Source organism: Lithobates pipiens, unplaced genomic scaffold (assembly GCF_037356315.1).
Source record: "Lithobates pipiens isolate NorthernLeopardFrog02 unplaced genomic scaffold, aLitPip1_a1.2 Scaffold_3, whole genome shotgun sequence".
Taxonomy (NCBI): Eukaryota; Metazoa; Chordata; class Amphibia; order Anura; family Ranidae; genus Lithobates; species Lithobates pipiens.
Window position 1 is genome coordinate 275,285,504 of NW_027507790.1, and position 26,958 is coordinate 275,312,461.

A 26,958-nucleotide genomic window follows, 5' to 3' on the forward strand; every position below is an offset into this window, starting at 1 on the left:
TGATATATATATATATATATATATATATATATATATATATATATATAGCGCCCTGCTCCTGATGGGCAGGCGCTATTGTTTGTTTTTTTTCAAATTTAAGTGTCTGAAGCTGTAGTTTGGCTCAGATTAATTCTCTCTAAAAGTTCTGGTTTCTGTACCAGTCCAGTTGGGTTGCACTGATTCCCACTTGACCGTAGGTGTCGCTGTCACCATCAGTGGGTATGGAACAGCAGTAGGCTGGATGCATTGAATGCCACCTCTTGCTTGGAAATGGCTCAGTGGGTGTGGTTTACCTGCTGTGCATTCTGGGAGAGGGTATTTAAGGTACCGACACCATTTTATTGGGTCTGTTTCCGGGTCCCTGTTCTGGGATCCGCTATCCCGACCTCATGGCCTGGGGACTATGGTACATGCTTCAGTGCCTCGGGGCCGGCAACTGAGAGTGTGGGCCCAGGAATGTCTTGGGGCCTTCTGATCCAGTGGTGGTCCTGTGCTGTCTCGCCTGCGGGGAGTTGCCAAGAAAACTGGAGGATGCAGGGGAGGACTTCTTGGGTGGAGGGCCAAGCACAAGGCTGGTGTCTCTGGAGGAGCCTGGAAACTTAGAGGACACAACTCGGATCAATATCCTTACAGTATCGCCAGCTCGGCTGAAAGAATCTGGTACTGTATTGTAGTTCTTCTTAAAACTCTCGAAATTCTCTAAGTTCAATTGACATTGTTGGAGACTTTGTTGAGCATCTCATTGGCTGCTAGGTCAAGTGAGAGGGGCCTATCCGGTGATTGCTGGATCCAGTCTGTGGAGCTGTTTGTCCTCTGGACCTGATTAATACCTCTAACCCACAATTATTAAGTGCCTGAACTCCCCTTTACCCTTTGACCCTCTATTGAAAGACTGTGTTTGCTCTGCTTCTTTTGTGTTATCCCTAAATAAATCTTCAAAAAGGAATCTTTGGGGGTTACTGCTGCATATATATATATATATATATACAGTCAATTTAGTATATACAGTGGTGTGAAAAAGTGTTTGCCCCCTTCCTCATTTCCTGTTCCTTTGCATGTTTGTCACACTTAAGTGTTTCGGAACATCAAACCAATTTAAACAATAGTCAAGGACAACACAAGTAAACACAAAATGCAATTTGTAAATGAAGGTGTTTATTATTAAAGGTGAAAAAAAATCCAAACCATCATGGCCCTGTGTGAAAAAGTGATTGCCCCCTAAACCTAATAACTGGTTGGGCCACCCTTAGCAGCAACAACTGCAACCAAGCGTTTGCGATAACGTGCAATGAGGCTTTTACAGCGTCCTGGAGGAATTTTGGCCCACTCATCTTTGCAGAATTGTCCTAATTCAGTTACATTAGAGGGTTTTCGAGCATGAATGGCCTTTTTAAGGTCATACCACAACATCTCAATAGGATTCAGGTCAGGACTTTGGCTAGGCCACTCCAAAGTCTTCATTTTGTTTTTCTTCAGCCATTCGGTGGTGGACTTGCTGGTGTGTTTAGGATCATTGTCCTGCTGCAGAACCCAAGTTCGTTTCAGCTTGAGTACACGAACAGATGGTCGGACATTCTCCTTCAGGATCTCTTGGTAGACAGCAGAATTCATAGTTCCTTTTATCACGGCAAGTCTTCCAGGTCCCGAAGCAGCAAAACAGCCCCAGACCATCACACTACCACCACCATATTTTACTGTTGGTATAATGTACTTTTTATGAAATGCAGTGTTCCTTCTACGCCAGATATACTTGGACACACACCTTCCAAAGAGTTCCACTTTTGTCTCATCGGTCCACAGAATGTTGTCCCAAAAGTCTTGGGGATCATCAAGATGTGTTGTGGAGAAATTGAGACGAGCTTTGATGTTCTTTTTGCTCAGCAGTGGTTTTCTCCTTGGAACTCTGCCATGCAGGCCATTTTTGCCCAGTCTTTTCCTGATGGTGGAGGCATGAACGCTGACCTTAACTGAGGCAAGTGAGGCCTGCAGTTCCTTGGACGTTGTTGTGGGGTCTTTTGTGACCTCTTGGATGAGTCGTCGCTGCGCTCTTGGGGTAATTTTGGGCGGCCGGCCACTCCTGGGAAGGTTCACCACTGTTCCATGTCTTCGCCATTTGTGGATAATGGCTCTCACTGGGTTTGCTGGATTCCCAAAGCTTTGGAAATGGCTTTATAACCCTTTCCAGACTGATAGATCTCAATTACTTTCTTTCTCAATTGTTCCTGAATTTCTTTGGGTCTCGGCATGATGTGTAGCTTTTAAGGATCATCTGGTGGACCTTACTGTGTCAAGCAGCTCCTATTTAAGTGATGCCTTGATTGTGAACAGGTGTGGTAATAATCAGGCCTGGGTGTGGCTAGAGAAATTGAACTCAGGTGTGGACAACCACAGTTATAGTATGTTTTAACAAGGGGGGCAATCACTTTTTCACACATGGCCATGATGGTTTGGATTTTTTTTCACCTTTAATAATAAACACCTTCATTTACAAATTGCATTTTGTGTTTACTTGTGTTGTCCTTGACTATTGTTTAAATTGGTTTGATGTTCCGAAACACTTAAGTGTGACAAACATGCAAAGGAACAGGAAATGAGGAAGGGGGCAAACACTTTTTCACACCACTGTATATATATATATATATATATATATATATATATATATATATTTTTTTTTTTTTTTTTTATATTGTACAGGACGCCAAGGTTGGGTCCTGGACGGGTACTATGTGGCGCCTATATTCGGGATGTGGTCCCTTTAAGGGAATCATGGTAGGCCTCAGGGGGTCACCCAGAAATGGGTGACAGATTCCGGGGATAGTTTTCAGGAGAAGACTGATTCGCGGTCCTCTCTATATTTTAAGAGAGATAGTTGGGACCCGGAATTTGGGAGGCTCTAAAGTGACATTTGGGTGGGAAAGAGCCTCCCTCCCTGACCACAGGGGGTTAACGGCCTCCAGGAAGACAGACAGCCTATAAGACAGGAAGTAGTAGAGAGGTGGTGGTGAGGAGGAGAAGGAGTTGAACACCTGTCTGTCTTGCTGTCTTGCTGTCTTGCTGTCTTGCTGTCTTGCTGTCTTGCGGTCTTGCGGTCTTGCGGTCTTGCGGTCTTGCGGTCTTGCGGTCTTGCTGTCTTGCTGTCTTGCTGTCTTGCTGTCTTGCGGTCTTGCTGTCTTGCTGTCTTGCTGTCTTGCTGTCTTGCTGTCTTGCTGTCTTGCTGTCTTGCTGTCTTGCTGTCTTGCTGTCTTGCAAAAAGATCTCTGCAAGGACTCTTTTTGGTGAAGACCTGTCTACAGAACTGTAGGTGCTTTTCTTTTTGTATTATTTTGTGCTGAAGATAAGCGGACTTTAATTTACGGTTTTTATATGCTGAAGAAAAGCTTTATTTTAGATTTAATTATCAGTAAATATAGTTTGGTTTCACCTGACAACGGTTTATGCACTTAATCCCGCGGATCTAGTATCCCCAAACTTCCAAACTTCACAATATATATATATATATATATATATATATATATATATATATATATATATATATATATATATATATATATATACACTTTTCTTTTCAGCATCCAGTCAGTGTAGCCTAGATCTACATTCTACAGTGCATATATATAGTGCATCCTTGATCAGTGGTGAAAAGAAGCCAAGCGCTCCCCTGACCCTGTCCTGGTGTCATACTCACACAGGTACTCATTGATGGCCCTCTGCTGCATTTACAGCCACTGCAGCATTGGCAACATTGAGTTCTACCTGGTGGACATGTCACAAATGAGGCGGTTGGTGGGCAGATTGCATTCCCTTTGAATGTCAGCCAGCCAAACACTGTCCTTGTATGAATGGCAGAAACGACCAAAGACTTTTCGAGCGTGCCTCAGGAGAACTTGTAAGCCTGGGTACCTGCTCAAGAACCACTGCACCACCAAATTCAGGACGTGTGCCAAACATGGAACATGGGTCAAGTGTCCCTGTCGGAGGGCGGATAGAAGGTTGGTGACATTGTCACATACAACCATTCCTGGCTGAAGCTGGTGTGGCGTCGACCACCTCTGAGCCTGCCCCTGCAGAGCTGACAGAATCTGTGCCCCAGTGTGGCTCCTGTCCCCTAAGCAGACCAACTCAAGCACCGCATGGCATCTGTTTTCCTGAGTGCTTGCGTAGCCCCTTTAATGCTTACAGAGCACCGCTGGTTCATAGGACAAATCTGCAGAAGAGGCCATAGAGGAAGAAGAAGAGGAGGGGGTGGAGGAGAGAGCTGTGGCAGAATCACCCCTAGCATTTTGGAGACGTGGTGGTGGAACAAGCTCCAACAATACTGAACTGTCCTGCATCCTTCCCAGCTGCCAGCAGAGTTACCCAGTGTGCCATGAAGGAAAGGTAAAATCCCTAGACCATGAGTCAGAGGTAATATACACCTTACTGCTGCATGGCCCATGTTTCCTGTGTTTAGAATATATAACAGCAAAATTACATTTCTAAAGGAAAAAAAGTCACTTAAAACTGATTGCGGCTTTAATGAATGGTCGGGTCTCGGCAATATAGCTAAAACTCATTGAAAAATATGGCATGGGTTCCCCCCCCCCAGTCCATTACCAGACCCAAAGGGAAAAAATTCCGTAGGGGGCCCCCAAAACCCATAGCAGGCCCTTCAGTTCCGGTATGGAAATTAAGGGGAACCCTCTGCCAAATGTAAAAAAAAAATATGGTGTGGAGATCCACACCAAAATCCATATCAGACCTGAAGGTATGGATTTTAAGGGGAACCCTGCACCAAAATTTAAAAAGAAATGGCGTAGGGCTCCCCCCAAAACCCATAACAGACCCTGATCTGAGCACGAAACCTGGCAGGCTGCAGGAAAAGAGGAGGGATGAGAGAGCCCCCCCTCTTGAACCATACCAGGCCACATGCTCTCAACATGTGGAGGATGCTTTGGAGTAGCCCCCCAAAGCACCTTGTCCCCATGTTGTTGGGGACAAGGGCCGCATCCCCACAACCCTTGACCAGTGGTTGTGGGGGTATGCGGGCGGCCAGATCCCGGCCTCCCCCATGTGAATTGGTAACCGGTACATTGTACATTACCATTTCCCCCCAAAAAAGTGTAAAAAATAGTAAAAAAGACAATTTTTGACACATTTTTTGTGAAATGGTAGGGGTACAATGTACCTGTTACCAATTCACATGGGGGAGGCCATGATCTGGGGGTCCCCATACGGGGGCTTCTAGATTTTGATAAGCCACCAGCCTGCATAACCCCACAACCACCGGGCAAGGGTTGTGGGGATGAGGCCCTTGTCCCCATCAACATGGGGGCAAGGTGCTTTGGGGGGCTACTTCAAAGCACCCTCCCCATGTTGAGGGCATATAGCTTGGTACAGGAGGGGGGCACTCTCTTGCCCCCCTCTTATCCTGTGGCCTGCAAGTTTGCATGCTCGGATAAGGGTCTGCTATGGATTTTGGGGGGACCCCTACGCCATTTTTTAAAAATTTGGCACAGGGTTCCCCTAAACATGCCATGCCTTGTCATTTTTACAATTTTCACACTTTTTTGTGAAATGGTAGGGGTACATTTGTTCACGCTTGGTTCAGGAGGGGGGAGCTCTCTTGTCCCCCCTCCATTTTCCTGCGGCCTGCCAGGTTGCGTGCTCAGATAAGGGTTTGGTATGGATTTTTGGGGGACCCCACCCCATTTTTTTTATTTTGGCGTGGGGGTTCCCCTTAAAATCCATACCAGACTTGAAGGGTCTGGTATGGATTTTGAGGGGGACCCTCACACCATTTTTTTTAATTTTGGCACGGGGTTCCCCTTAACATTCATACCAGACCCAAAGGGCCTGGTAATGGACTGGGGTGGGAACCCATGCTGTTTTTTTCAATGAGTTTTATCTATATTGCCAAGACCAGTTTTAAATTACTTTTTTTCTTTAGAATGTAATATTGCTGTGGTATTGTTCTAAACTTGGGAAAACTGGGCCAATTTACAAGCATACTATAGACACCCCCAGACACAATATTTAAAGGAATATTTCATTTTTATTGTTTCACTTTAAGCATTATTAAAATCACTGCTCCTGAAAAAAACTTTTGTTTTTAAAACTTTTTTTGCATTGATACATGTCCCTGGAGCAGGACTCGGGTCCCCAAACACTTTTTTATGACAATAACTTACATATAAGCCTTTAAAATGAGCACTTTTGATTATTCATGTTCGTGTCCCATAGACTTTAATGATGTTCCCTGGCTTTAGAATTTGCCATGAACACCACATAATGTTCATTGTTTGCCGAACGTCCAATCAACCAAAGTTCGGCCCGAACCATTCGCCCATCCCTAGGAGAGGACAGCGGTGAACACTGCCAGGCAAATCTTCAGGAAGGATTCACCTGTTGTTCGGTGAGCGACAGGCACAGTCGGGAGATCTGGGAGAGTCATGCCAGGAGTGGATGTACATAGTTACATAGTTAGTAAGGATGAATAAAGACACCAGTCTATCCAGTTCAACCTGAGTGAGTGTCTACAATTGCCCCTATCCCTGTACATTGCACACTCAATCCATACCCTCAAGGAGCCCACAATCCAAGGTCCCCATTCTTATACTAGGGCCAATTTTGGACATTAACCTACCTGCATGTTTTTGGAGTGCCAGAGGAAAGTGGAGTACCCCGAGGAAACCCACGCAAGCACAGGGAGAACATGCAAACTCCAGGCAGGTAGTGTCGTGGTTGGGATTTAAACCAGTAACCCATTTTACTTCTAGGCAAGAGTGCTACTCATTATACCAAATGGATGTAGAGTCAGAGGGAGAGACTTTGATGTTGCTTTAGTTGAAGTCAGGCTGCAGGAGGGCTGGCAGAGTCCGCACAGGACTGATTGGGACCAGTAGTCCACCTAGATGCAGCTAGCACAAAATGGACATTTTTTTATTGCTATTGGTTGATACACCAAAGGGACCCAATGGTCCCCTGACAGCAAATGGCATATCTACAAAGTTAGGTTTAATTTAGAGTTGGGCCTAGACATGTGCTATCTGCAATAGGATCCAAGTATTGCACAGTAGAGGAAGTAACAGTTCATGCAAGAAGTGTTGTACTAGAGCAGTCTGGGGTTCCAATCTATATTTTGATCGATTAGATGCTATTGATCTGGGCATTCCATATTCCCTTTACCCCATCCAAGTTTAATTCCTCAATAAAACAACAAAAACAAAGCTGTTGGACTGTTCATTGTCTGGAGAGTGACTGGAAGTGAATTCCGGGGCGGAGCAGGGTGAGAGGTGGAACTACTACACTCAGCGGCCCCACAGGGGTACAATTTCAACAAATGACATCACTTGTTCTGTGTAGCTGAATTATTCAAAGTTCTGTTCATTCTGATCGGCACTCATACTAGAAAAGTAAAGCTAAAAAAAAAATCACCTAGACTGTACTTAGTTATCTATTGGACACTTCATATTACAAACATATAATACATTGAAGTGATCACTTACCTGTGTATACCGATACAGACTAAGTAACTGGGCCAACGCATGACTTGAATGGAAATTACTGTCACCAATAAAACCAGCCACTTCTCCATGTCCCTTACAGTAATAGTTAGGAGCTTCCTTTTCTCTAGACAATATCTTTGTGGCATATCCCAATGTTTTCTTCGGATCAGAACATGTACTAAATATATGATAGCCCAGGGTAACATTCGGCAGAAGATCGGGGTTCTCGTTAATTTCCTGAACAACTAATTTCATCAGCAAGATGCTTTTGTACTCTTCAGGGTCAACGCTGCAAGATATTGAGAGGTTTTTCAAACAACACCAAATAGTTAATTATGAGATTACAGTTTGGCCACATCCCACAAAACTAACACAAACTGTTTTTCACAAAAAACGAAGGAAAGAGAAAGGAATAGAAATAATATGAACAACTAAAATTGATAGAGCCACTAAAGTGTGAATGTCCTGGTTTGGAAATCCCATAATGATGTGTCAGTTAGATGTTAGGTTATGGCCCAAAGCAAGGGACAAAGCCCACCTGATCCCCATGTATCAAATTAGGTAGGTGTGGACATTTTTGGTTCACTAAGACTTTGGTGAAGACCTTTAAATCGGCATGTAACCGCTTTCCACTTGCCTTTTGTAATAATACGGCCAGGCGGGAGGTTGTATTATTCTTTGAACTTGTACATGACCAAAGGGGCATGCAGCACCATGATCTGTAATTGTTATATTCTTTGGACACAGTTAATCACATAGTCTAGATCTAGGTAAAGGACCAATCTCAGTGGCCCTTTACCATGTGATCGCTGTGTCCAAACACAGTGGACCACAAAAATGTAAACTATGGCCGGTACTTGCTTTTACTAGTTCTCCTTACTCAGACACAGACCGCATGTGAGAGGAAGAAGAGAGATCTGTACCAGGATCTGTAATTTTAACAATTCCATTGTGATTTCCTGTGATCTTTACATTACCCTACTTTACATTGTTACACACAGAGACCCACCTGACAGTGCCCTGAGTGAAGCCAGTGTACCTCTCACACCAGTGCAGTTGTCAGTGCCCTGAACAGCCACACCAGTGCAGCCATACACCGTATCCCTGATTGCAGCCACACCTATTCCAGTGTCACTTGAGCCAGCATACATCATGTCCAAAAAAATATACACCAGGAAAGAGGCCTTCCACTTTCTGGAAGAGAAGGAGAGAGGGGCGGTGTCAATCTAAGTGCAGCAATGATACAACCAGTTAATTAAGGAAAGTAATACACTCACTAAAATGTAGGTAACGTGGGCACATCAAAACATGGCAGCCTTGTGGTTAGAAGAGATCCGGAGAGGCAGCTGGTGAGTGCAGTATCATCGTACCCGATGGCGTTGGTGGTTCCCGGGGTCCCAGGTCGGAAGGAAGGGTGCAGGAGGAAGCTGTGTACACATTCGGAGATTGCCTGATGAAGAAGCATGCATGCTCTCAATGCATGCAGCCTCATTCTCATCCAGACACCATCCTAACAGCTTCCTCCTGTGCCCTGCCTTTCGGACCTGGGACCCCGGGAACCACCAACGCCATCGGGTACAATGATACTGCACTCTCCAGCTGCCCCTCCAGATCTCTGCTAACCACAAGGCTGCTACCTTTTGATGAGCCCATGTTATCAAATGTATTACAATCCTTGATAAACTGATTGTATCCTTGCTGCACTTAGATTGGCATTGCCCCTCTCTCTTTCTCTTCCAGTGTTCACAGAGTATCTTCTGCTCTATAGTGTTCTGCCTACCAAGTGTGTTACAACCTAGGACTAATGGACCACTGCACACAATAAGGACTTGCCCCTATCCCCACATCCCTGGTCCTTTGATCCATTTAAGCCATTGGTGTACTTGCTCGAGCAACAGATATTTTAGAGCTTCAATTATTGTTTGCTCACCTTCCAGTTTCTGACAATGACAGATGAGAGCAGCGGGGAGCTCTCACTGTCAGATTTGGATTCAGAATATGGGCCAATGGAGAGAAGTGGGTCAATAACTGAATCAGAGGAAAGGATGCCTATAAGAAGCATGAGGCTTTCTGAAGAGCAGGCAGCCAACAGCAGTGCTGTACATCATCCTGGTGAAGTGGCGACCACCAGCAATGCAGTACCCCTGGATGAAAGCCGTAGTACTAGAAGTGGGGTGTCACATCATCCACCAAGAATCAGAGCCCATACAAGTCTCCCAGAGGCACCTACAAACCTGGTATAGCTTCCTTGTAACCTAGCATCAGCTATTAACCCCCTCTTTTACTGCATAGCCAGGCATTTAGGCCAACACCCAACATTTTACACCATTTTATTTTTTTTCTTTATTTTTTCACCAATGTTTTTTCCATTTAATTTTGGACCAGAGCAGTCTTTTTACCCAGCAATACATCATGAATAACCCAAATTCACATCATGCCCATACATTTGAGTTGAGACATATCACAGTGGATGGATTCAAAACATTTTTGGTCCCACACCCTTAACATGGGATTACAAAAAAAAATGAAGTACACTTTTACTCAGCCACAAACCTCATTCATCCTATGTCACCATATTCATCTGTTATGTCAAGGATACACTGTTAAATGATCATGTGCCTCCTCCATTTTAGTGAGAATACACTGTGCTTTCCCAGATACCACCATGGATATGATAAACTTTGCAATATTTGCCCACTTATTATTGTTTTTTCCCCCAGAAATTTGCTCATTGTGTACTTCTGAGAAGCATATTTGCATTGGTGAGTCCATTTTAACATTTGGCCGGGAATCAAACAATACATCCTCAGTAAAAGGGCCATATATGGGGTGAAGCTATACAAACTTTATGAGAGCCTGAGGGTATATCTATACCTAAAATGTTTATGAAGGGAAAGATAGCCAGCTGGAGCCCCCTGACTGCCCAACCTATTATATATGGGGAGCAGTGGAAAAATTGTGTGGGGCCTTGCTTTGCCATTATTCATCTATGTGGACAACATTTACACAAGCCTGACCCTTTTCCACCACCTTTACCTCCAGAAAACGTTATCATGCGGTACAGCACAAACAACTAGTAAGGTCTTCCCACAAAATCCTGCCACCAAAAGCCTTTAAGAGGAGGGTCAGTGAGTTGAAGAATGAAGAAGTTTTGGCCCTGAAATAGAGGGATAAGCAACATGTGCATGTCCTGTCCTCCATTCACTACAACACCTCCCTGCAATCCTGGAGTTCATGATTCTGTTTCCCTGCCACCTTTATATGTCTGCATGAAATTCACCAGTATATGGGATTTTTATTCTATTAAGAAATATGATATCCTGCCTGTGGACAAAATGTGGACAAAACGTGTTGACTGACATTCTCTAGTGGGTTTTTGCCATAAGCCCTTGTACACACAGTCGGACATTCCGACAACCAAATCCGTCGGATAAATTCTGACGGATTTAGTCCAGAAGTGGTCCGGAAGTGGTGTTGCATACACACGGTCGGACTAAGTTGTCAGAATTTCCGGTTGCCAAGAACGCGGTTATGTAAGACACGTACGACGGGACTAGAAAAGGGAAGTTCAGCACCCTTTGGGCTCCTTCTGCTGATCTCGTGTTTATCGCGTGTTAGTAGAAGTTTGGTTAGTCTCTACTCACGCTTTTCAAATTTGTGCTTCAGATCATTACTGCTCTTCAGTTTGTGCTTGTCGGTGCGTATCTGCTTATCAGTGCGTGTAGTCAGTAAGCATTTGTTGCTCATTGTGGACTATATCTTTGTATAGTACGCTTTGATTTTCATTGCTTATTGTCTGCTTATTTCTCGTTTTCAGTTCGCTCTTTCAGGCCTTTCTGTTTATCGGTGCTTTCTGTTGTCCGTTCTGACCAGCTGACCATTTTTCAAGCCATGTTTTGTGTACATACTCATCGTAGAGTTCGTGATGTGCAGGGGCTTGGTGTTGGACTTTTAGCTTTGACACAAGCCCGGTCCATGAACAGGGCGAGGAGGAGTTTGTGGACCAATAATTGGTTGCTCCAGTGTGACCAGTTCTTGCACATGCCTTTGCTTCGTGAGATCCAGGAGAATAATCCTGATGATTTCAGGAATTATCTCCGGATGACAGACCCCGTTTTTCACCGTCTGCTGGCTTTGCTGTCCCCTTATATCAGCAGGCAGGATACCTGCATGCGGCAAGCCATCACTCCGGAGCAGAGGCTCATCGCCACTTGGCCCTACTTGGCGACAGGGAGAAGTCTTCAGGACCTCAAGTTCTCGACAAGTTTTTCCCCCCAGGCTCTGGGAATCATTATTCCAGAGACCTGTTCTGCCATAATTCAGGTCCTGCAGAAGGACTATATTAAGGTAAGTTTTCTCCTTTAACATCACATTCTATGTATTTAATGTTTGCTAATGTATTGTATTTCTTTCCTCATTCCCTAATTACCATGATTGCAATATGCTTTAATTGATATGCTGTGCCCCTTTGTCCTCATGCATGCTGGAAGCTTTTCAAGTTCCTTTTTTTTTCCTTCATGCATATTTGCCTTCACTAACTTCCCCAGCATGCTCTTCTGGGGCCATAAACCTATAGCCTAGTCACTTAGCAATGTATTCTGTCAGCTCCATAGTATTGCTTTCCCCTAAACACCCTCTAAAATTAGTACAAATGTTATGTGTGTGCTTCAATTCATACAGAGTGCCAGGTTTTTTTTTGTTGGGCCAAACTCATTAGAAACCCCCCTCCCCCAACTGCTAGGTCAGCTTATAGCAATCCTCTATCTGCTGACTTTGCCAAACCCAATACACACTATACCTACCTTTTTTCTGGTCAGATTTATGGATCAATTCACCAAAGCATGTAGTGCAAGGGCTTGCCTCGATACTTTCAAATGCTACAGTTGAAAGTTTTTTTTTCTCCTTTTACTATCTTGATAGGTAATAGCAGAATGTCAAAATGTGCTTCCATTTGTTCCTTTTTTTTGTATTATGACACTTCTTACCTGTCCGGTGGGCTGCCAATAGTGTAAGTAAGGAGGGGATGGCCAATGTATCACACATTATTTATGCATTCAGCTCTCAATGAAGTGGAGGGGGTTACCTGTCCAAAACATACCCCCCTCCAATTTTTTTGCAATGGGCCATCAGATAGGAGGGGGAGGGGTGGGGGGGGTGAGGAATCTCATAAGGGGACCTTATACTTTAGGCTTTAAATACTCATTTCCAAAAATGTTATACTGATATTGGCCAACAATGTTTGTGTCTAATCTGCTTGCAATGTTGATGTGCAAAATTACACATTTTTTTCTTGTTTGACTCCACAGTTTCCTTCAACGCCACAGGAATGGCAGACTGTGGCCTCCCACTTTGCCAGCCGTTGGGACTTTCCCAATTGTGGAGGTGCAATTGATGGGGAAACACGTCCACATCGTCCCACCCCCCAACTTGGGGTCCTACTATTATAATTACAAGGGGTGATGTTAGCGGTGGTGTCAGCGACATATGACTTGCTGTATGTGGACGTGGGGGAAAAATGGCCATATATTGGATGGTGGAGTGTTCGCACGGACGGAATTCTACTGGCATCTCCAGAGTGGCAGTCTGGGCTTGCCACCTCCAGAGGAGAATGTAGAAGGACTCCCGTTCATTTCATCAGCTCTGGCAAACCACCTGATGTGGCCTTTCTCGATGAGGACCCTTACCCCGGATCAGAGGATCTTTAATGTGCGGCTGGCCAGAGCCAGAAGAGTAGTGGGAACACTTTCGGGATAATGGCCAGCCGGTTCCGCCTATTTTTGACTCCAACACACATGGCAGAATATAAACTAAATCATATTGTGCTTGCCTGCTGCGTTCTGCACAATTTTTTGAAAAAACATTCCAGAGACTATGTGGCCTCAGTTGGCCCTGATGCAGACTTGATGGAAAATGTGAACCTCACGGCCCTTGAAGCTGCTCATCCTGACTTGCCCCCCAAGCGCCTGTGAGGTCTGATCCAGATATGTGGAGTACTTTGTGGGTAGGGGGGCCATTGATATGCCAGACAATGTCTGAGAGGCATTTTTTTAATACATTTTTCTTTGAAACTCCAATAATCTTTGTTTTCATTTACGGCTTGGCTCTGTTTTAGGTGTCTCCTAGGTTTTTTTTGTGTTTTTTTTGGGCCTTTTTCTACAACAGTGCAAACCCAAGTTCAGAGCAAGATGAGCTGACAGTCTCGTCTTTAGATAATCTTATTATGTTGTGGGTCTGCTACACAAACAAAAATATTGCTCATTTTCAGCACCATGGCAGAAATATGTGGGGTCATGAAAATGACGTGATTGGGGAAATATTAACATCACTGTGGGTGTTATTTACTAACGGCAAATCCACTATGCACTACAAGTACACTGCAAAAGTGCACCTGAAACTACACTTGGAATGCAAAGTGGATTTGCCTTTAGTAAATAACACCCATTGCCACAGAAAACAACAACTTTACTACAAATACTGCTTTTGCACATTGAAAAAGGAAGCCACACATTGTTGATAATTTAACTTTTTACTCAAAGCACATTCACATGTGCGTTTAGAAAAGGGTTTTACAACAAACCCACATATTTGGTGTATATAAAACATTATTTTGGGTAACATTTTTCAAACTTTGAAAAGTGAAGACAATATCAGGCATGAGTATATACAAACTATGCTGATATTGCCTCCATCAGATGGGGTGTCACCCCTGGAAAAGCCAAATTTGGAAGATGCACACAAATTGAGAATCAAAAAGTGGCCAGTTTCCTCCCGATCCCATGCCTAATGTCAACATGTGCCATCTCCCATCATGGGGTATCAATGTACGTGTTTTGGGGGTGCAACTCCTTCATCTCAGCAACTTTAGTAGCAAGGAAGGGGTTGCACCCACAAAACACGTACATTGATCCCCCATGATGGGAGATAGCACATGTTGACACACTGTGTGCATCTTCCAAATTTGGCTTTTCTAAAAATATATAAAAGTGTTTTTTTTTTATTTTAAAATGGATGCGAGCTAGTTTTGGGTGTTTCAGACTCTCTCTAAAACATCAATGATGTTCTTCATTTTTTGTTGAACATCATTGATGTTTTTCTGGATATTCTCTAAATCGCGATTGCACCCCATTATCTCCCCAATGAGGATCTGGGCACTTTCACTGGTAAAATGTGATTCTTCTTCCACAACATCCCCATCACCTAAAAAACAAAAAACAAAAAAAAACACACACCATGTATTATAAATATGCCGACATACATTGATTAGCTTACCTGAAGCTGGGGTCTCCGACACTCACCCGTGGCGGTAAAACCAAATCTACATGGGTGCCACGGGTTAGATGCTTGACGGCCGTCAGAAGGTTCACCCAGTGGGCAGTAAAAGTGATATACCTTCCCTGCCAGTGTTTGCTAAACCACGTGTCTGTGGTCAGATGTATCTTGGCACCGACACTGTGTGCCAGAGATACATTCACTTGCCGCTGAACATGGCCATATAGCTCTGGGATGCCCTTCTCTGAGAAATACTTCCTTCCTGGGACCTTCCATTGTGGTGTTCCAATGGCCACAAATTTTCGAAAGGCCTCCGAGTCCACCAGTTTATATGGCAGTAGTTGGCGGGCTATGAGTTCTGACAAGCCAGCCGTCAACCGTTGGGCAAGAGGGTTATCCGGCGTCATCATTTTTTACGTTTGAACATTAGGCCCACGGAAGCCTGCCTTTTTGCAGAAAAACGTGAGCTTGGCGTGATGGAAGGTGGAGTGGAGGACAATTGTGAGGAGAGAGGAGAAGGAGAAGTAGAAGACGAGGCTGAACGGTGAGAGCCTGGAGGGTGGCTTTGTATGTTCCGTTGCTCCCACTGGGCTCGGTGATGGCTGCTCATGTGCCTTCTTAAGGCGGTCATCCCTAGGTGTGTGTTGGGCTTACCGCGACTAATGCGTTGACTGCAAAGATTGCAGATGGCAACATTATTGTCAGCAGCGGACACGTTAAAAAAAGCCCACACTGCAGAGCCATGTGCCGGCGTCCTGGGAGCGCCAGATGTGACCATACATGGTTGATGCCTCGCTCCTGATACATTAGCAGTCTGCTTTGTCCCTCCTGTGCAATGTAAGTTATTCCTGCTTCTCCTCCCTATCTGCTGGTCCATATCTCCCTCTGAACTCCCCTCCTCTTCCTCTCTTGTGGGCACCCATGTGACATCACTAGACACGTCATCATCAACGTCACCTTCCCCACCGCTATAAGTAGAGATCTCGGAGTAGGCAGCAACACCGGGGACCAACCTCCTCCTTGGGCTGATCTGGGTACTGTCGTCAGACTGCTGAGTGGCGGTTCTTGCTACCTCCTCTTCCTGATCCAATGCCAAGAGTGGCTGCGCATCAGAAATGTCTTGATATGGATCGGAAAATAATTCCTGTGACTCAAGCGGAAGGTATGTGGTGGTGGGGGTGGTGGTGTTGTTGGTGGTAGTGTCTTTGGGGGTGCACATAGCAGAGAGTGAAGAAGAGGGTGCAGATCGGGAGGATGAGGAGGGTGCAGAAGAGTAAAGCCGCGTACACACGTAGTGGTATGTCCGACGTACTTAGTCTGGCGGACTTCCCGCCAGACTGTCCGTCGGACTTTCTGAACGGGCTACTTGCCCACACACGGCACTTTTTGAGCGGACTAATACGGCGTACTAAGTCCGCCGTACTATCCGCCCTACTTTTGAAATGAACGGACTCGCCCACACACGCGGAGGAAAGTCCGCTCATTTTGAGCGCGTCACCAGGTAGGCGGGGCCCGCGAAGGAGACGTCGCTGACCCCGCCGCCTGGTATGGACTTAAAGAGGAACCCCAACGCCGAAATAAATCGGCGTGGGGATCCCCCCAAGTCCACAACAGACCCTTGTCCGAGCACGCTACCCGGCCGGCCAGGAAAGGGGGGGCGAGCGAGCGCCCCCCCCTTCTGAGCCGTACCAGGCCCCCCACCCCAAAGCACCTTGTCCCCCTGTTGATGAGGACAAGGGCCTCTTCCCGACAACCCTGGCTGTTGGTTGTCGGGGTCTGCGGGCGGGGGACTTATCGGAATCCGGGAGCCCCCTTTAATAAAGGGGCCCCCGGATACCGGCCCCCCACCCTATGTGAATGAGTATGGGGTACAATGTACCCCTACCCATTCACCTGTGAAATAAAAGTACAAAAAAAACACAACACATGAGATAAAATACTTTATTGCACAGCTCCGGGGGTCTTCCGTCTTCGGGGGTCTTCTCGCCGGACTCCTCCGCTATCTTCTTGTAGCTCTTTTGCTAGCGGAGGAGCCCGGCATTCTTCCTCGCCGCCGGCCTCTTCTTCCGACTTTGGGGGCCTTGTCCCCCTCTTCGGTTCTTCTGTCGGTTCTTCTGTCGCCGCCGCCGCCTTCCGTTCTTCTTCTTCTTCTTCTTCTCCAGGAGATGTTGACTCGACGATCTCTCTGGCCGCAATGCCAGGGACGCGCTGCGCTGCCACTTATATAGGGACAAGGGGCGGTGTCACATGGGTTTATGTCACATGGGTTGGTGTCACATGGTGACCCCGCCCCCTTACGATGTCACAGTCCCGGAGGATGCTGGGACTGTCGCCATGTGACATCAACCCATGTGACCAACCCATGTGACATAAACCCATGTGACACCGCCCCTTGTCCCTATATAAGTGGCAGCGCAGCGCGTCCCTGGCATTGCGGCCAGAGAGATCGTCGAGTCAACATCTCCTGGAGAAGAAGAAGAAGAAGAAGAAGAACGGAAGGCGGCGGCGGCAGTGGCGGCGACAGAAGACCGGGCCACCGCCTGTAAAAGAGCTATAAGAAGGCGCGGTGGCCCGGGAGAAGAACCGAAGAGGGGGACAAGACCCCCGAAGTCGGAAGAAGAGGCCGGCGGCGAGGAAGAATGCCGGGCTCCTCCGCTAGCAAAAGAGCTACAAGAAGATAGCGGTGGAGTCCGGCGAGAAGACCCCCGAAGACGGAAGACCCCCGGAGCTGTGCAATAAAGTATTTTATCTCGTGTGTTGTGTTTTTTTTATACTTTTATTTCACAGGTGAATGGGTAGGGGTACATTGTACCCCATACTCATTCACATAGGGTGGAGGGCCGGTATCCGGGGGCCCCCTTATTAAAGGGGGCTCCCGGATTCCGATAAGCCCCCCGCCCGCAGACCCCGACAACCAACGGCCAGGGTTGTCGGGAAGAGGCCCTTGTCCTCATCAACAGGGTGACAAGGTGCTTTGGGGTGGGGGGCCGCGCGGCCCCCCCTTCCCAAAGGCACCGCCCATGTTGAGGGCACGCGGCCTGGTACGGCTCAGGAGGGGGGCGCTCGCTCGTCCCCACCTTTCCTGGCTGGCCGGGTAGCGTGCTCGGACAAGGGTCTGTTGTGGACTTGGGGGGGAACCCCACGCGGATTTTGTTCGGCGTTGGGGTTCCCCTTTAAGTCCATACCAGGCGGCGGGGCCAGCGACGTCTCCTTTGCGGGCCCCGCCTAACTGGAGACCCGCTCAAAATGAGCGGACTTTTCTCCGGGCGGGAAAAGTCCGCTCATTTCAAAAGTACGGCGGACTAGCACACACACGGCCGGATTGTCCGTCGAAAGACGAGTCCGGCGGGAAGATTGGTGTGCAACACGGCATTCTAAGTCCGCCCTACTTTCGGGTCAAAAAAGTATGCCGGAGTCTACACACGGGGGGGATTGTTTGGCGGACTTGAGTTTGCCGGACTTTTCCACCGGATTGTTTGATCGTGTGTACGCGGTATTAGGCTGAGTGAGCCACTCAACCAAGTCTGGTGCGTCCTTTAAAGTAATTGAACGCACCTTCTGCAACTTCCCACTTTGGCTCAAGCCTGTTGCTCCTGCCCTATCCCTACAACCCCTGCGGAAGGGCCTGCCTCTTCCTCTGCCTGTCATTTTTTAAATGACCCTGTGACAAAACTCTCAGTCCCTATACTGATAAAGGACTGCTGAAGTATAGGGCAGCAGTCAGCAGTAGTGCACCTCAACCCTATATATTGTGGACCTATACCAGTCCTTAAGGAATAGCAGACTGTACCTCACTCAATCCTATGTACTGTAGTACGCTATACCTTACCAGTCCTTATATGGACCTTTGTGGAACTAGTAGGTTGTGAATGATTAGCAGACTGTACCTGAGTCCCTATACTGATAAAGGGCTGCTGCAGTATAGGGCAGCAGTCAGCAGTAGTGCACCTCAACCCTATGTATTGTGGACCTATACCAGTCCTTAAGGAATAGCAGACTGTACCTCACTCAACCCTATGTACTGTAGTACGCTATACCTTACCAGTCCTTATAAGGACCTTTGTGGAACTAGTAGGTTGTGAATGATTAGCAGACTGTACCTGAGTCCCTATACTGATAAAGGACTGCTGCAGTATAGGGCAGCAGTCAGCAGTAGTGCACCTCAACCCTATGTATTGTGGACATATACCAGTCCTTAAGGAATAGCAGACTGTACCTCACTCAACCCTATGTACTGTATTACACTATACCTTACCAGTCCTTATAAGGACCTTTGTGGAACTAGTAGGTTGTGAATGATTAGCAGACTGTACCTGAGTCCCTATACTGATAAAGGACTGCTGCAGTATAGGGCAGCAGTCAGCAGTGGTGCACCTCAACCCTATATATTGTGGACCTATACCAGTCCTTAAGGAATAGCAGACTGTACCTCACTCAACCCTATGTACTGAAGTACACTATACCTTACCAGTCCTTATAAGGACCTTTGTGGAACTAGTAGGTTGTGAATGATTAGCAGACTGTACCTCAGTTCCTATACTGATAAAGGACTGCTGCAGTATAGGGCAGCAGTCAGCAGTATTCCACCTCAACCCTATGTATTGTGGACCTATACCAGTCCTTAAGGAATAGCAGACTGTACCTCACTCAACCCTATGTACTGTAGTACACTATACCTTACCAGTTCTTATAAGGACCTTTGTGGAACTAGTAGGTTGTGAATGATTAGCAGACTGTACCTCAGTCCCTATACTGATAAAGGACTGCTGCAGTATAGGGCAGCAGTCAGCAGTAGTGCACCTCAACCCTATGTATTGTGGACCTATACCAGTCCTTAACCACTTCCCACCCGGCCAATGTATATATACGGCGGGTGGGAGCCGCCTGCTCCTGATAGGACGTTCAGGAACGTCATTCAGGAGCAGCGGGATCGCGCGCGCGCGCGCCCGCGCAGCGGCGCGATCCCGATGTGCTCGTGTCACCCGGACACGGCACATCTCAGATCGGCAGGAGGGCTCTGTGATTGGCCCTCCTGATCACATGACGGCCGTGTCCAATCACGGCCGTCATGTGATGTAAACAAACAGCCGGTTGCTAGGCAATCGGCTCTCCTCTCCTCACACGGAAGTCACCGCTGAGAAGAGGAGAGCAGAACGCTGCAGCCGGCTGATGATCAGTGAGTATGGGCTGCTTTTCACAGCTTTTTACTCACTGATCATCAGTGTAGTGTAAACACACAACACACCACACAGTGAAAACACAGTCCCCACATATGTCCCCAAAACACACATGTCCCCAAAACATACATGTCCCCAAATAATAAAAACACATGTCCCTAATAATAAAAACATGTCCCCCACATATGTCCCACTAAAATCACATGTCCCAATGATTATCTGCACACATATGTACGTGATCACCTGCACACATATGTACATGATCATTTGCGTACATATGTCCGTGATCACACAAACCAATTATTATACACTTAACGGAATTTTTTTTACCAAAAACATGTAGCAGAATACATTTTGGCTTAAATTTATGACAAAATTTGATTTTATTGGATTTCTTTTCAAATAGAAAAAAGAAAATATTGTTTTTTTCCCAAATTTCCGCTTTTTTTGCGCTTATATCGCAAAAAAAAAAAAACGGAGTCGTGAATAAATAACACCAAAATAAAGCTCTATTTGTGCGAACAAAATGATAACAATTTCATTTGGGTACAGTGTAGCATGACCGCGCAATTGTCACTGAAAGCGCTAGAGCGCTGAAAGCTGAAAATTGGGCTGGGAAGGAAGGGGGTGAAAGTGCCCTGTATTGAAGTGGTTAAGGAATAGCAGACTGTACCTCACTCAACCCTATGTACTCTAGTACGCTATACCTTACCAGTCCTTATAAGGACCTTTGTGGAACTAGTAGGTTGTGAATGATTAGCAGACTGTACCTCAGTCCCTATACTGATAAAGCACTGCTGCAGTATAGGGCAGCAGTCAGCAGTAGTGCACCTCAACCCTATGTATTGTGGACCTATACCAGTCCTTAAGGAATAGCAGACTGTACCTCACTCAACCCTATGTACTCTAGTACGCTATACCTTACCAGTCCTTATAAGGACCTTTGTGGAACTAGTAGGTTGTGAATGATTAGCAGACTGTACCTGAGTCCCTATACTGATAAAGGACTGCTGCAGTAAAGGGCAGCATTCAGCAGTAGTGCACCTCAACCCTATATATTGTGGACCTATACCAGTCCTTAACCACTTTCAGACCGGACCATTTTGCTGGTAAATGACCAGAGGTCTTTTTACAATTTGGCACTGCGCTGCTTTAACTGGTAATTGCGCGGTCATGCAATGTTGTACCCAAACAAAATTTGCGTCCTTTTCTTCCCACAAATAGAGCTTTCTTTTGATGGTATTTGATTGCCTCTGCGATTTTTATTTTTTGCGATATAAACGTAAAAAGACCGCAAATTTTGAAAAAAAATGATATTTTCTACTTTTTGTTATTAGAAAAATCCAATAAACTCAATTTTAGTCATACATTTAGGCCAAAATGTATTCAGCCACATGTCTTTGGTAAAAAAAAAAAAGTCAATAATTGTATATTTATTGGTTTGCGCAAAAGTTGTCACATCTACAAACTAAGGTACGTTTTCTGGAATTTACGCAGCTTTTAGTTTACGACTGCCTATCTCATTTCTTGAGGTGCTAAAATGGCAGGGCAGTACAAAACCCCCCCAAATGACCCCATTTTGGAAAGTAGACACCCTAAGGAAATTGATAAGTGGCATGTTGAGCCCATTGAATATTTTATTTTTTTGCCTCAAGCGATTGAATAATGACAAAAAATATTTTTTTTTTATTTTTTTTTACACAAAGTTGTCACTAAATGATATATTGCTCACACATGCTATGGGCATATGTGAAATGACACCCCAAAATAAATTCTGCTGCTTCTCCTGAGTACGGGGATACCACATATGTGGGACTTTTTGGGAGCCTAGCCGCGTACGGGGCCCCGAAAACCAAGCACCGCCTTCAGGCTTTCTAAGGGCGTAAATGTTTGATTTCACTTCTCACTACCTATTACAGTTTTGAAGGCCATAAAATGCCAAGATGGCACAAAACCCCCACAAATGACCCCATTTTAGAAAGTAGACACCCCAAGCTATTTGCTGAGAGGCATTTTGAGTCCATGGAATATTTTATATTTTGCCACAAGTTGCGGGAAAATTACAAACTTTTTTTTTTTTTTTTTTTTTTCGCAAAGTTGTCACTAAATGATATATTGCTCACACATGCTATGGGCATATGTGAAATGACACCCGAAAATAAATTCTGCTGCTTCTCCTGAGTACGGGGATACCACATATGTGGGACTTTTTGGGAGCCTAGCCGCGTACGGGGCCCCGAAAACCAAGAACCGCCTTCAGGTTTTCTAAGGGCGTAAATATTTGACTTCACTCCTCACTACCTATTACACTTTTGAAGGCCATAAAATGCCAAGATGGCACAAAACCCCCACAAATGACCCCATTTTAGAAAGTAGACACCCCAAGCTATTTGCTGAGAGGCATTTTGAGTCCATGGAATATTTTATATTTTGCCACAAGTTGCGGGAAAATTACAAACTTTTTTTTTTTTTTTTTTTTTTTTTCGCAAAGTTGTCACTAAATGATATATTGCTCACACATGCTATGGGCATATGTGAAATGACACCCCAAAATAAATTCTGCTGCTTCTCCTGAGTACGGGGATACCACATATGTGGGACTTTTTGGGAGCCTAGCCGCGTACGGGGCCCCGAAAACCAAGAACCGCCTTCAGGTTTTCTAAGGGCGTAAATATTTGACTTCACTCCTCACTACCTATTACAGTTTTGAAGGCCATAAAATGCCAAGATGGCACAAAACCCCCACAAATGACCCCATTTTAGAAAGTAGACACCCCAAGCTATTTGCTGAGAGGCATGTTGAGTCCATGGAATATTTTATATTTTGCCACAAGTTGCGGGAATATTACAAACTTTTTTTTTTTTTTTTTTTTTTCGCAAAGTTGTCACTAAATGATATATTGCTCACGCATGCCATGGGCATATGTGAAATGACACCCCAAAATAAATTCTGCTGCTTCTCCTAAGTACGGGGATACCACATATGTGGGACTTTTTGGGAGCCTAGCCGCGTACGGGGCCCCGAAAACCAAGCACTGCCTTCAGGATTTCTAAGGGCGTTACAGTTTTGAAAGCCATAAAATGCCAAGATGGCACAAACCCCCCCCAAATGACCCCATTTTGGAAAGTAGACACCCCTAAATTTAGGGGTACACTAGTGAGACTAGGTAATAAATGGCGGGTGCCCTGAAACTATAAAAAAAAAAAACTAACCAACCAGCGTCACCTGTAACAGTTATATGGTGATCACTGGTGAAAGGGTTAACTAGGGGGCAATCAGGGGGCTTTATGCGGTAGTATATGGGGGTCCCTGGCGCTATAAAAAGCTGCGGCGAACCTAAATACCTACCTGCCTAACTAGCGTCACCTGTGACACTAATACAGCGATCAGAAAAACGATCGCTTATTAGGCTGGGTTCACACTGGAGCGATGTGGGAACGCCCTATGCGAACTGCTGGGAGTGTCAGTGAAATGTTAATGACACCCCCAGATCAGTTCGCATATCGCAGTGCGATCTGCAAACTCGGATCGCATGGTGTGAACACCCATGCGATCCGATTCTGCTGCGGACCAAAAAAAGGGTCCCGTGCGAGTTTGCGGCGGGTGCGGCGGGTGCGAAACGAATTCAGCCATACTATCTGTATGGCTGAACTCGAATCGCACAGAGATCGGATGTGATTTGCACTGCAGTGCGGTGCGAATCACATCCGTTCTCATAAACCGCTGCAATGTGAACCCAGCCTTAGTGACACTGGCGACGGGGGGTGATCACGAGGTTAAACCTTTATTGGGGGGGTTAGGGGGGTACCTTAGAACTAAAGGGGGCTAACCCTAACTGCCCTAACAGTTATTACAGTCACAAATGACACCCGCCGGGTGATCAGGGGGTTAAACCTTTATTAGGTAATACATGGCGGGTGCCCTGAAACTATAAAAAAATAACTAACCAACCAGCGTCACCTGTAACAGTTATATGGTGATCACTGGTGAAAGGGTTAACTAGGGGGAAATCAGGGGGCTTTATGCGGTAGTATATGGGGGTCCCTGGCGCTATAAAAAGCTGTGGCGAACCTAAATACCTACCTGCCTAACTAGCGTCACCTGTGACACTAATACAGCGATCAGAAAAATGATCGCTTATTAGGCTGGGTTCACACTGGAGCGATGCGGGAACACCACAAATCCGTGGCGGGTTCCCACATCGCATGCCTCCCAGCGGCAGTTCACACTGCCCTGTGCGAACTGCTGGGAGTGTCAGTGAAATGTTAATGACACCCCCAGATCAGTTCGCATATCGCAGTGCGATCTGCAAACTCGGATCGCATGGTGTGAACACCCATGCGATCCGATTCTGCTGCGGGCCAAAAAAAGGGTCCCGTGCGAATTTGCGGCGGGTGCGGCGGGTGCGGCGGGTGCGACACGAATTCAGCCATACTACCTGTATGGCTGAACTCGAATCGCACAGAGATCGGATGTGATTTGCACTGCAGTCACAAATGACACCAATGCAAAAAAAAAAAAAAAAAGCAATTGGTGTCACTGTGACTGGGGGGGCAGGGGTAATTGGGGGGTGATCGGGGGGTAAAGGGGGGGTGTGAGTGTGCCTGGCATGTTCTACTGTGTAGTGTAGTGCTTGTGCAACTCACCGATGCTCTCTCCTCGGTGCCGGAACGAAAAATACCGACACGGAGGAGAGAATACATCACTTCCTCTCCTGTGTTTACATTACAGGAGAGGAAGTGATGTCACCGAACATTTTCATTCATCGGGAGCGATCGCGAGGGGGTGGCCATGAATGAATGGCCGTCCCCTCGTCCGGGATCGCTCCCGAACGAATACCGACCGCCGCAGGCACCGGGCGGGGGCTCGATCGGGCCCCCGACCCGCGGGCAGGCAAGGACGTACATGTAAGCCCTTATGCCTGCCCGTGCCATTCTGTCGACGTACATCGTCGTGCGGCGGTCGGCAAGTGGTTAAGGAATAGCAGACTGTACCTCACTCAACCCTATGTACTGTAGTACGCTATACCTTACCAGTCCTTATAAGGACCTTTGTGGAACTAGTAGGTTGTGAATGATTAGCAGACTGTACCTCAGTCCCTATACAGCTAAAGGACTGCTGCAGTATAGGGCAACAGTCAGCAGTAGTGCACCTCAACCCTATGTATTGTGGACCTATACCAGTCCTTAAGGAATAGCAGACTGTACCTCACTCAACCCTATGTACTGTATTACACTATACCTTACCAGTCCTTATAAGGACCTTTGTGGAACTAGTAGGTTGTGAATGATTAGCAGGCTGTACCTGAGTCCCTATACTGATAAAGGACTGCTGCAGTATAGGGCAACAGTCAGCAGTAGTGCACCTCAACCCTATGTATTGTGGACCTATACCAGTCCTTAAGGAATAGCAGACTGTACCTCACTCAACCCTATGTACTGTAGTATGCTATACCTTACCAGTCCTTATAAGGACCTTTGTGGAACTAGTAGGTTGTGAATGATTAGCAGACTGTACCTGAGTCCCTATACTGATAAAGGACTGCTGCAGTATAGGGCAGCATTCAGCAGTAGTGCACCTCAACCCTATATATTGTGGACCTATACCAGTCCTTAAGGAATAGCAGACTGTACCTCACTCAACCCTATGTACTGTAGTACACTATACCTTACCAGTCCTTATAAGGACCTTTGTGGAACTAGTAGGTTGTGAATGATTAGCAGACTGTACCTCAGTCCCTATACAGCTAAAGGACTGCTGCAGTATAGGGCAACAGTCAGCAGTAGTGCACCTCAACCCTATGTATTGTGGACCTATACCAGTCCTTAAGGAATAGCAGACTGTACCTCACTCAACCCTATGTACTGTAGTATGCTATACCTTACCAGTCCTTATAAGGACCTTTGTGGAACTAGTAGGTTGTGAATGATTAGCAGGCTGTACCTGAGTCCCTATACTGATAAAGGACTGCTGCAGTATAGGGCAGCAGTCAGCAGTAGTCCACCTCAACCCTCTATATTGTGGACCTATACCAGTCCTTAAGGAATAGCAGACTGTACCTCACTCAACCCTATGTACTGTAGTACACTATACCTTACCAGTCCTTATAAGGACCTTTGTGGAACTAGTAGGTTGTGAATGATTAGCAGACTGTACCTCAGTACCTATACTGATAAAGGACTGCTGCAGTATAGGGCAGCAGTCAGCAGTAGTGCACCTCAACCCTATGTATTGTGGACATATACCAGTCCTTAAGGAATAGCAGACTGTACCTCACTCAACCCTATGTACTGTAGTATGCTATAACTTACCAGTCCTTATAAGGACCTTTGTGGAACTAGTAGGTTGTGAATGATTAGCAGGCTGTACCTGAGTCCCTATACTGATAAAGGACTGCTGCAGTATAGGGCAGCAGTCAGCAGTAGTGCACCTTAACCCTATGTATTGTGGACCTATACCAGTCCTTAAGGAATAGCAGACTGTACCTCACTCAACCCTATGTACTGTAGTACACTATACCTTACCAGTCCTTATAAGGACCTTTGTGGAACTAGTAGGTTGTGAATGATTAGCAGACTGTACCTCAGTCCCTATACTGATAAAGGACTGCTGCAGTATAGGGCAGCAGTCAGCAGTAGTGCACCTCAACCCTATGTATTGTGGACCTATACCAGTCCTTAAGGAATAGCAGACTGTGCCTCACTCAACCCTATGTACTGTATTACACTATACCTTACCAGTCCTTATAAGGACCTTTGTGGAACTAGTAGGTTGTGAATGATTAGCAGACTGTACCTCAGTCCCTATACAGATAAAGGACTGCTGCAGTATAGGGCAACAGTCAGCAGTAGTGCACCTCAACCCTATGTATTGTGGACCTATACCAGTCCTTAAGGAATAGCAGACTGTACCTCACTCAACCCTATGTACTGTAGTATGCTATACCTTACCAGTCCTTATAAGGACCTTTGTGGAACTAGTAGGTTGTGAATGATTAGCAGGCTGTACCTCAGTCCCTATACTGATA

The 26,958-nt window shown here is 46.0% G+C and overlaps 1 protein-coding gene across 1 annotated transcript in view; it reads right to left on the reverse strand.

Annotated features, from left to right (window-relative positions):
* LOC143940046 (vomeronasal type-2 receptor 26-like) overlaps nt 1-26,958 on the reverse strand; it is a 244,209-nt gene that overhangs the window by 184,564 nt on the left and 32,687 nt on the right. Inside the window, exon 2 of the mRNA XM_077461094.1 lies at nt 7,485-7,773. Coding sequence (XP_077317220.1) covers nt 7,485-7,773 — 289 coding nt within the window. The remainder of the gene's footprint in view (nt 1-7,484; nt 7,774-26,958) is intronic.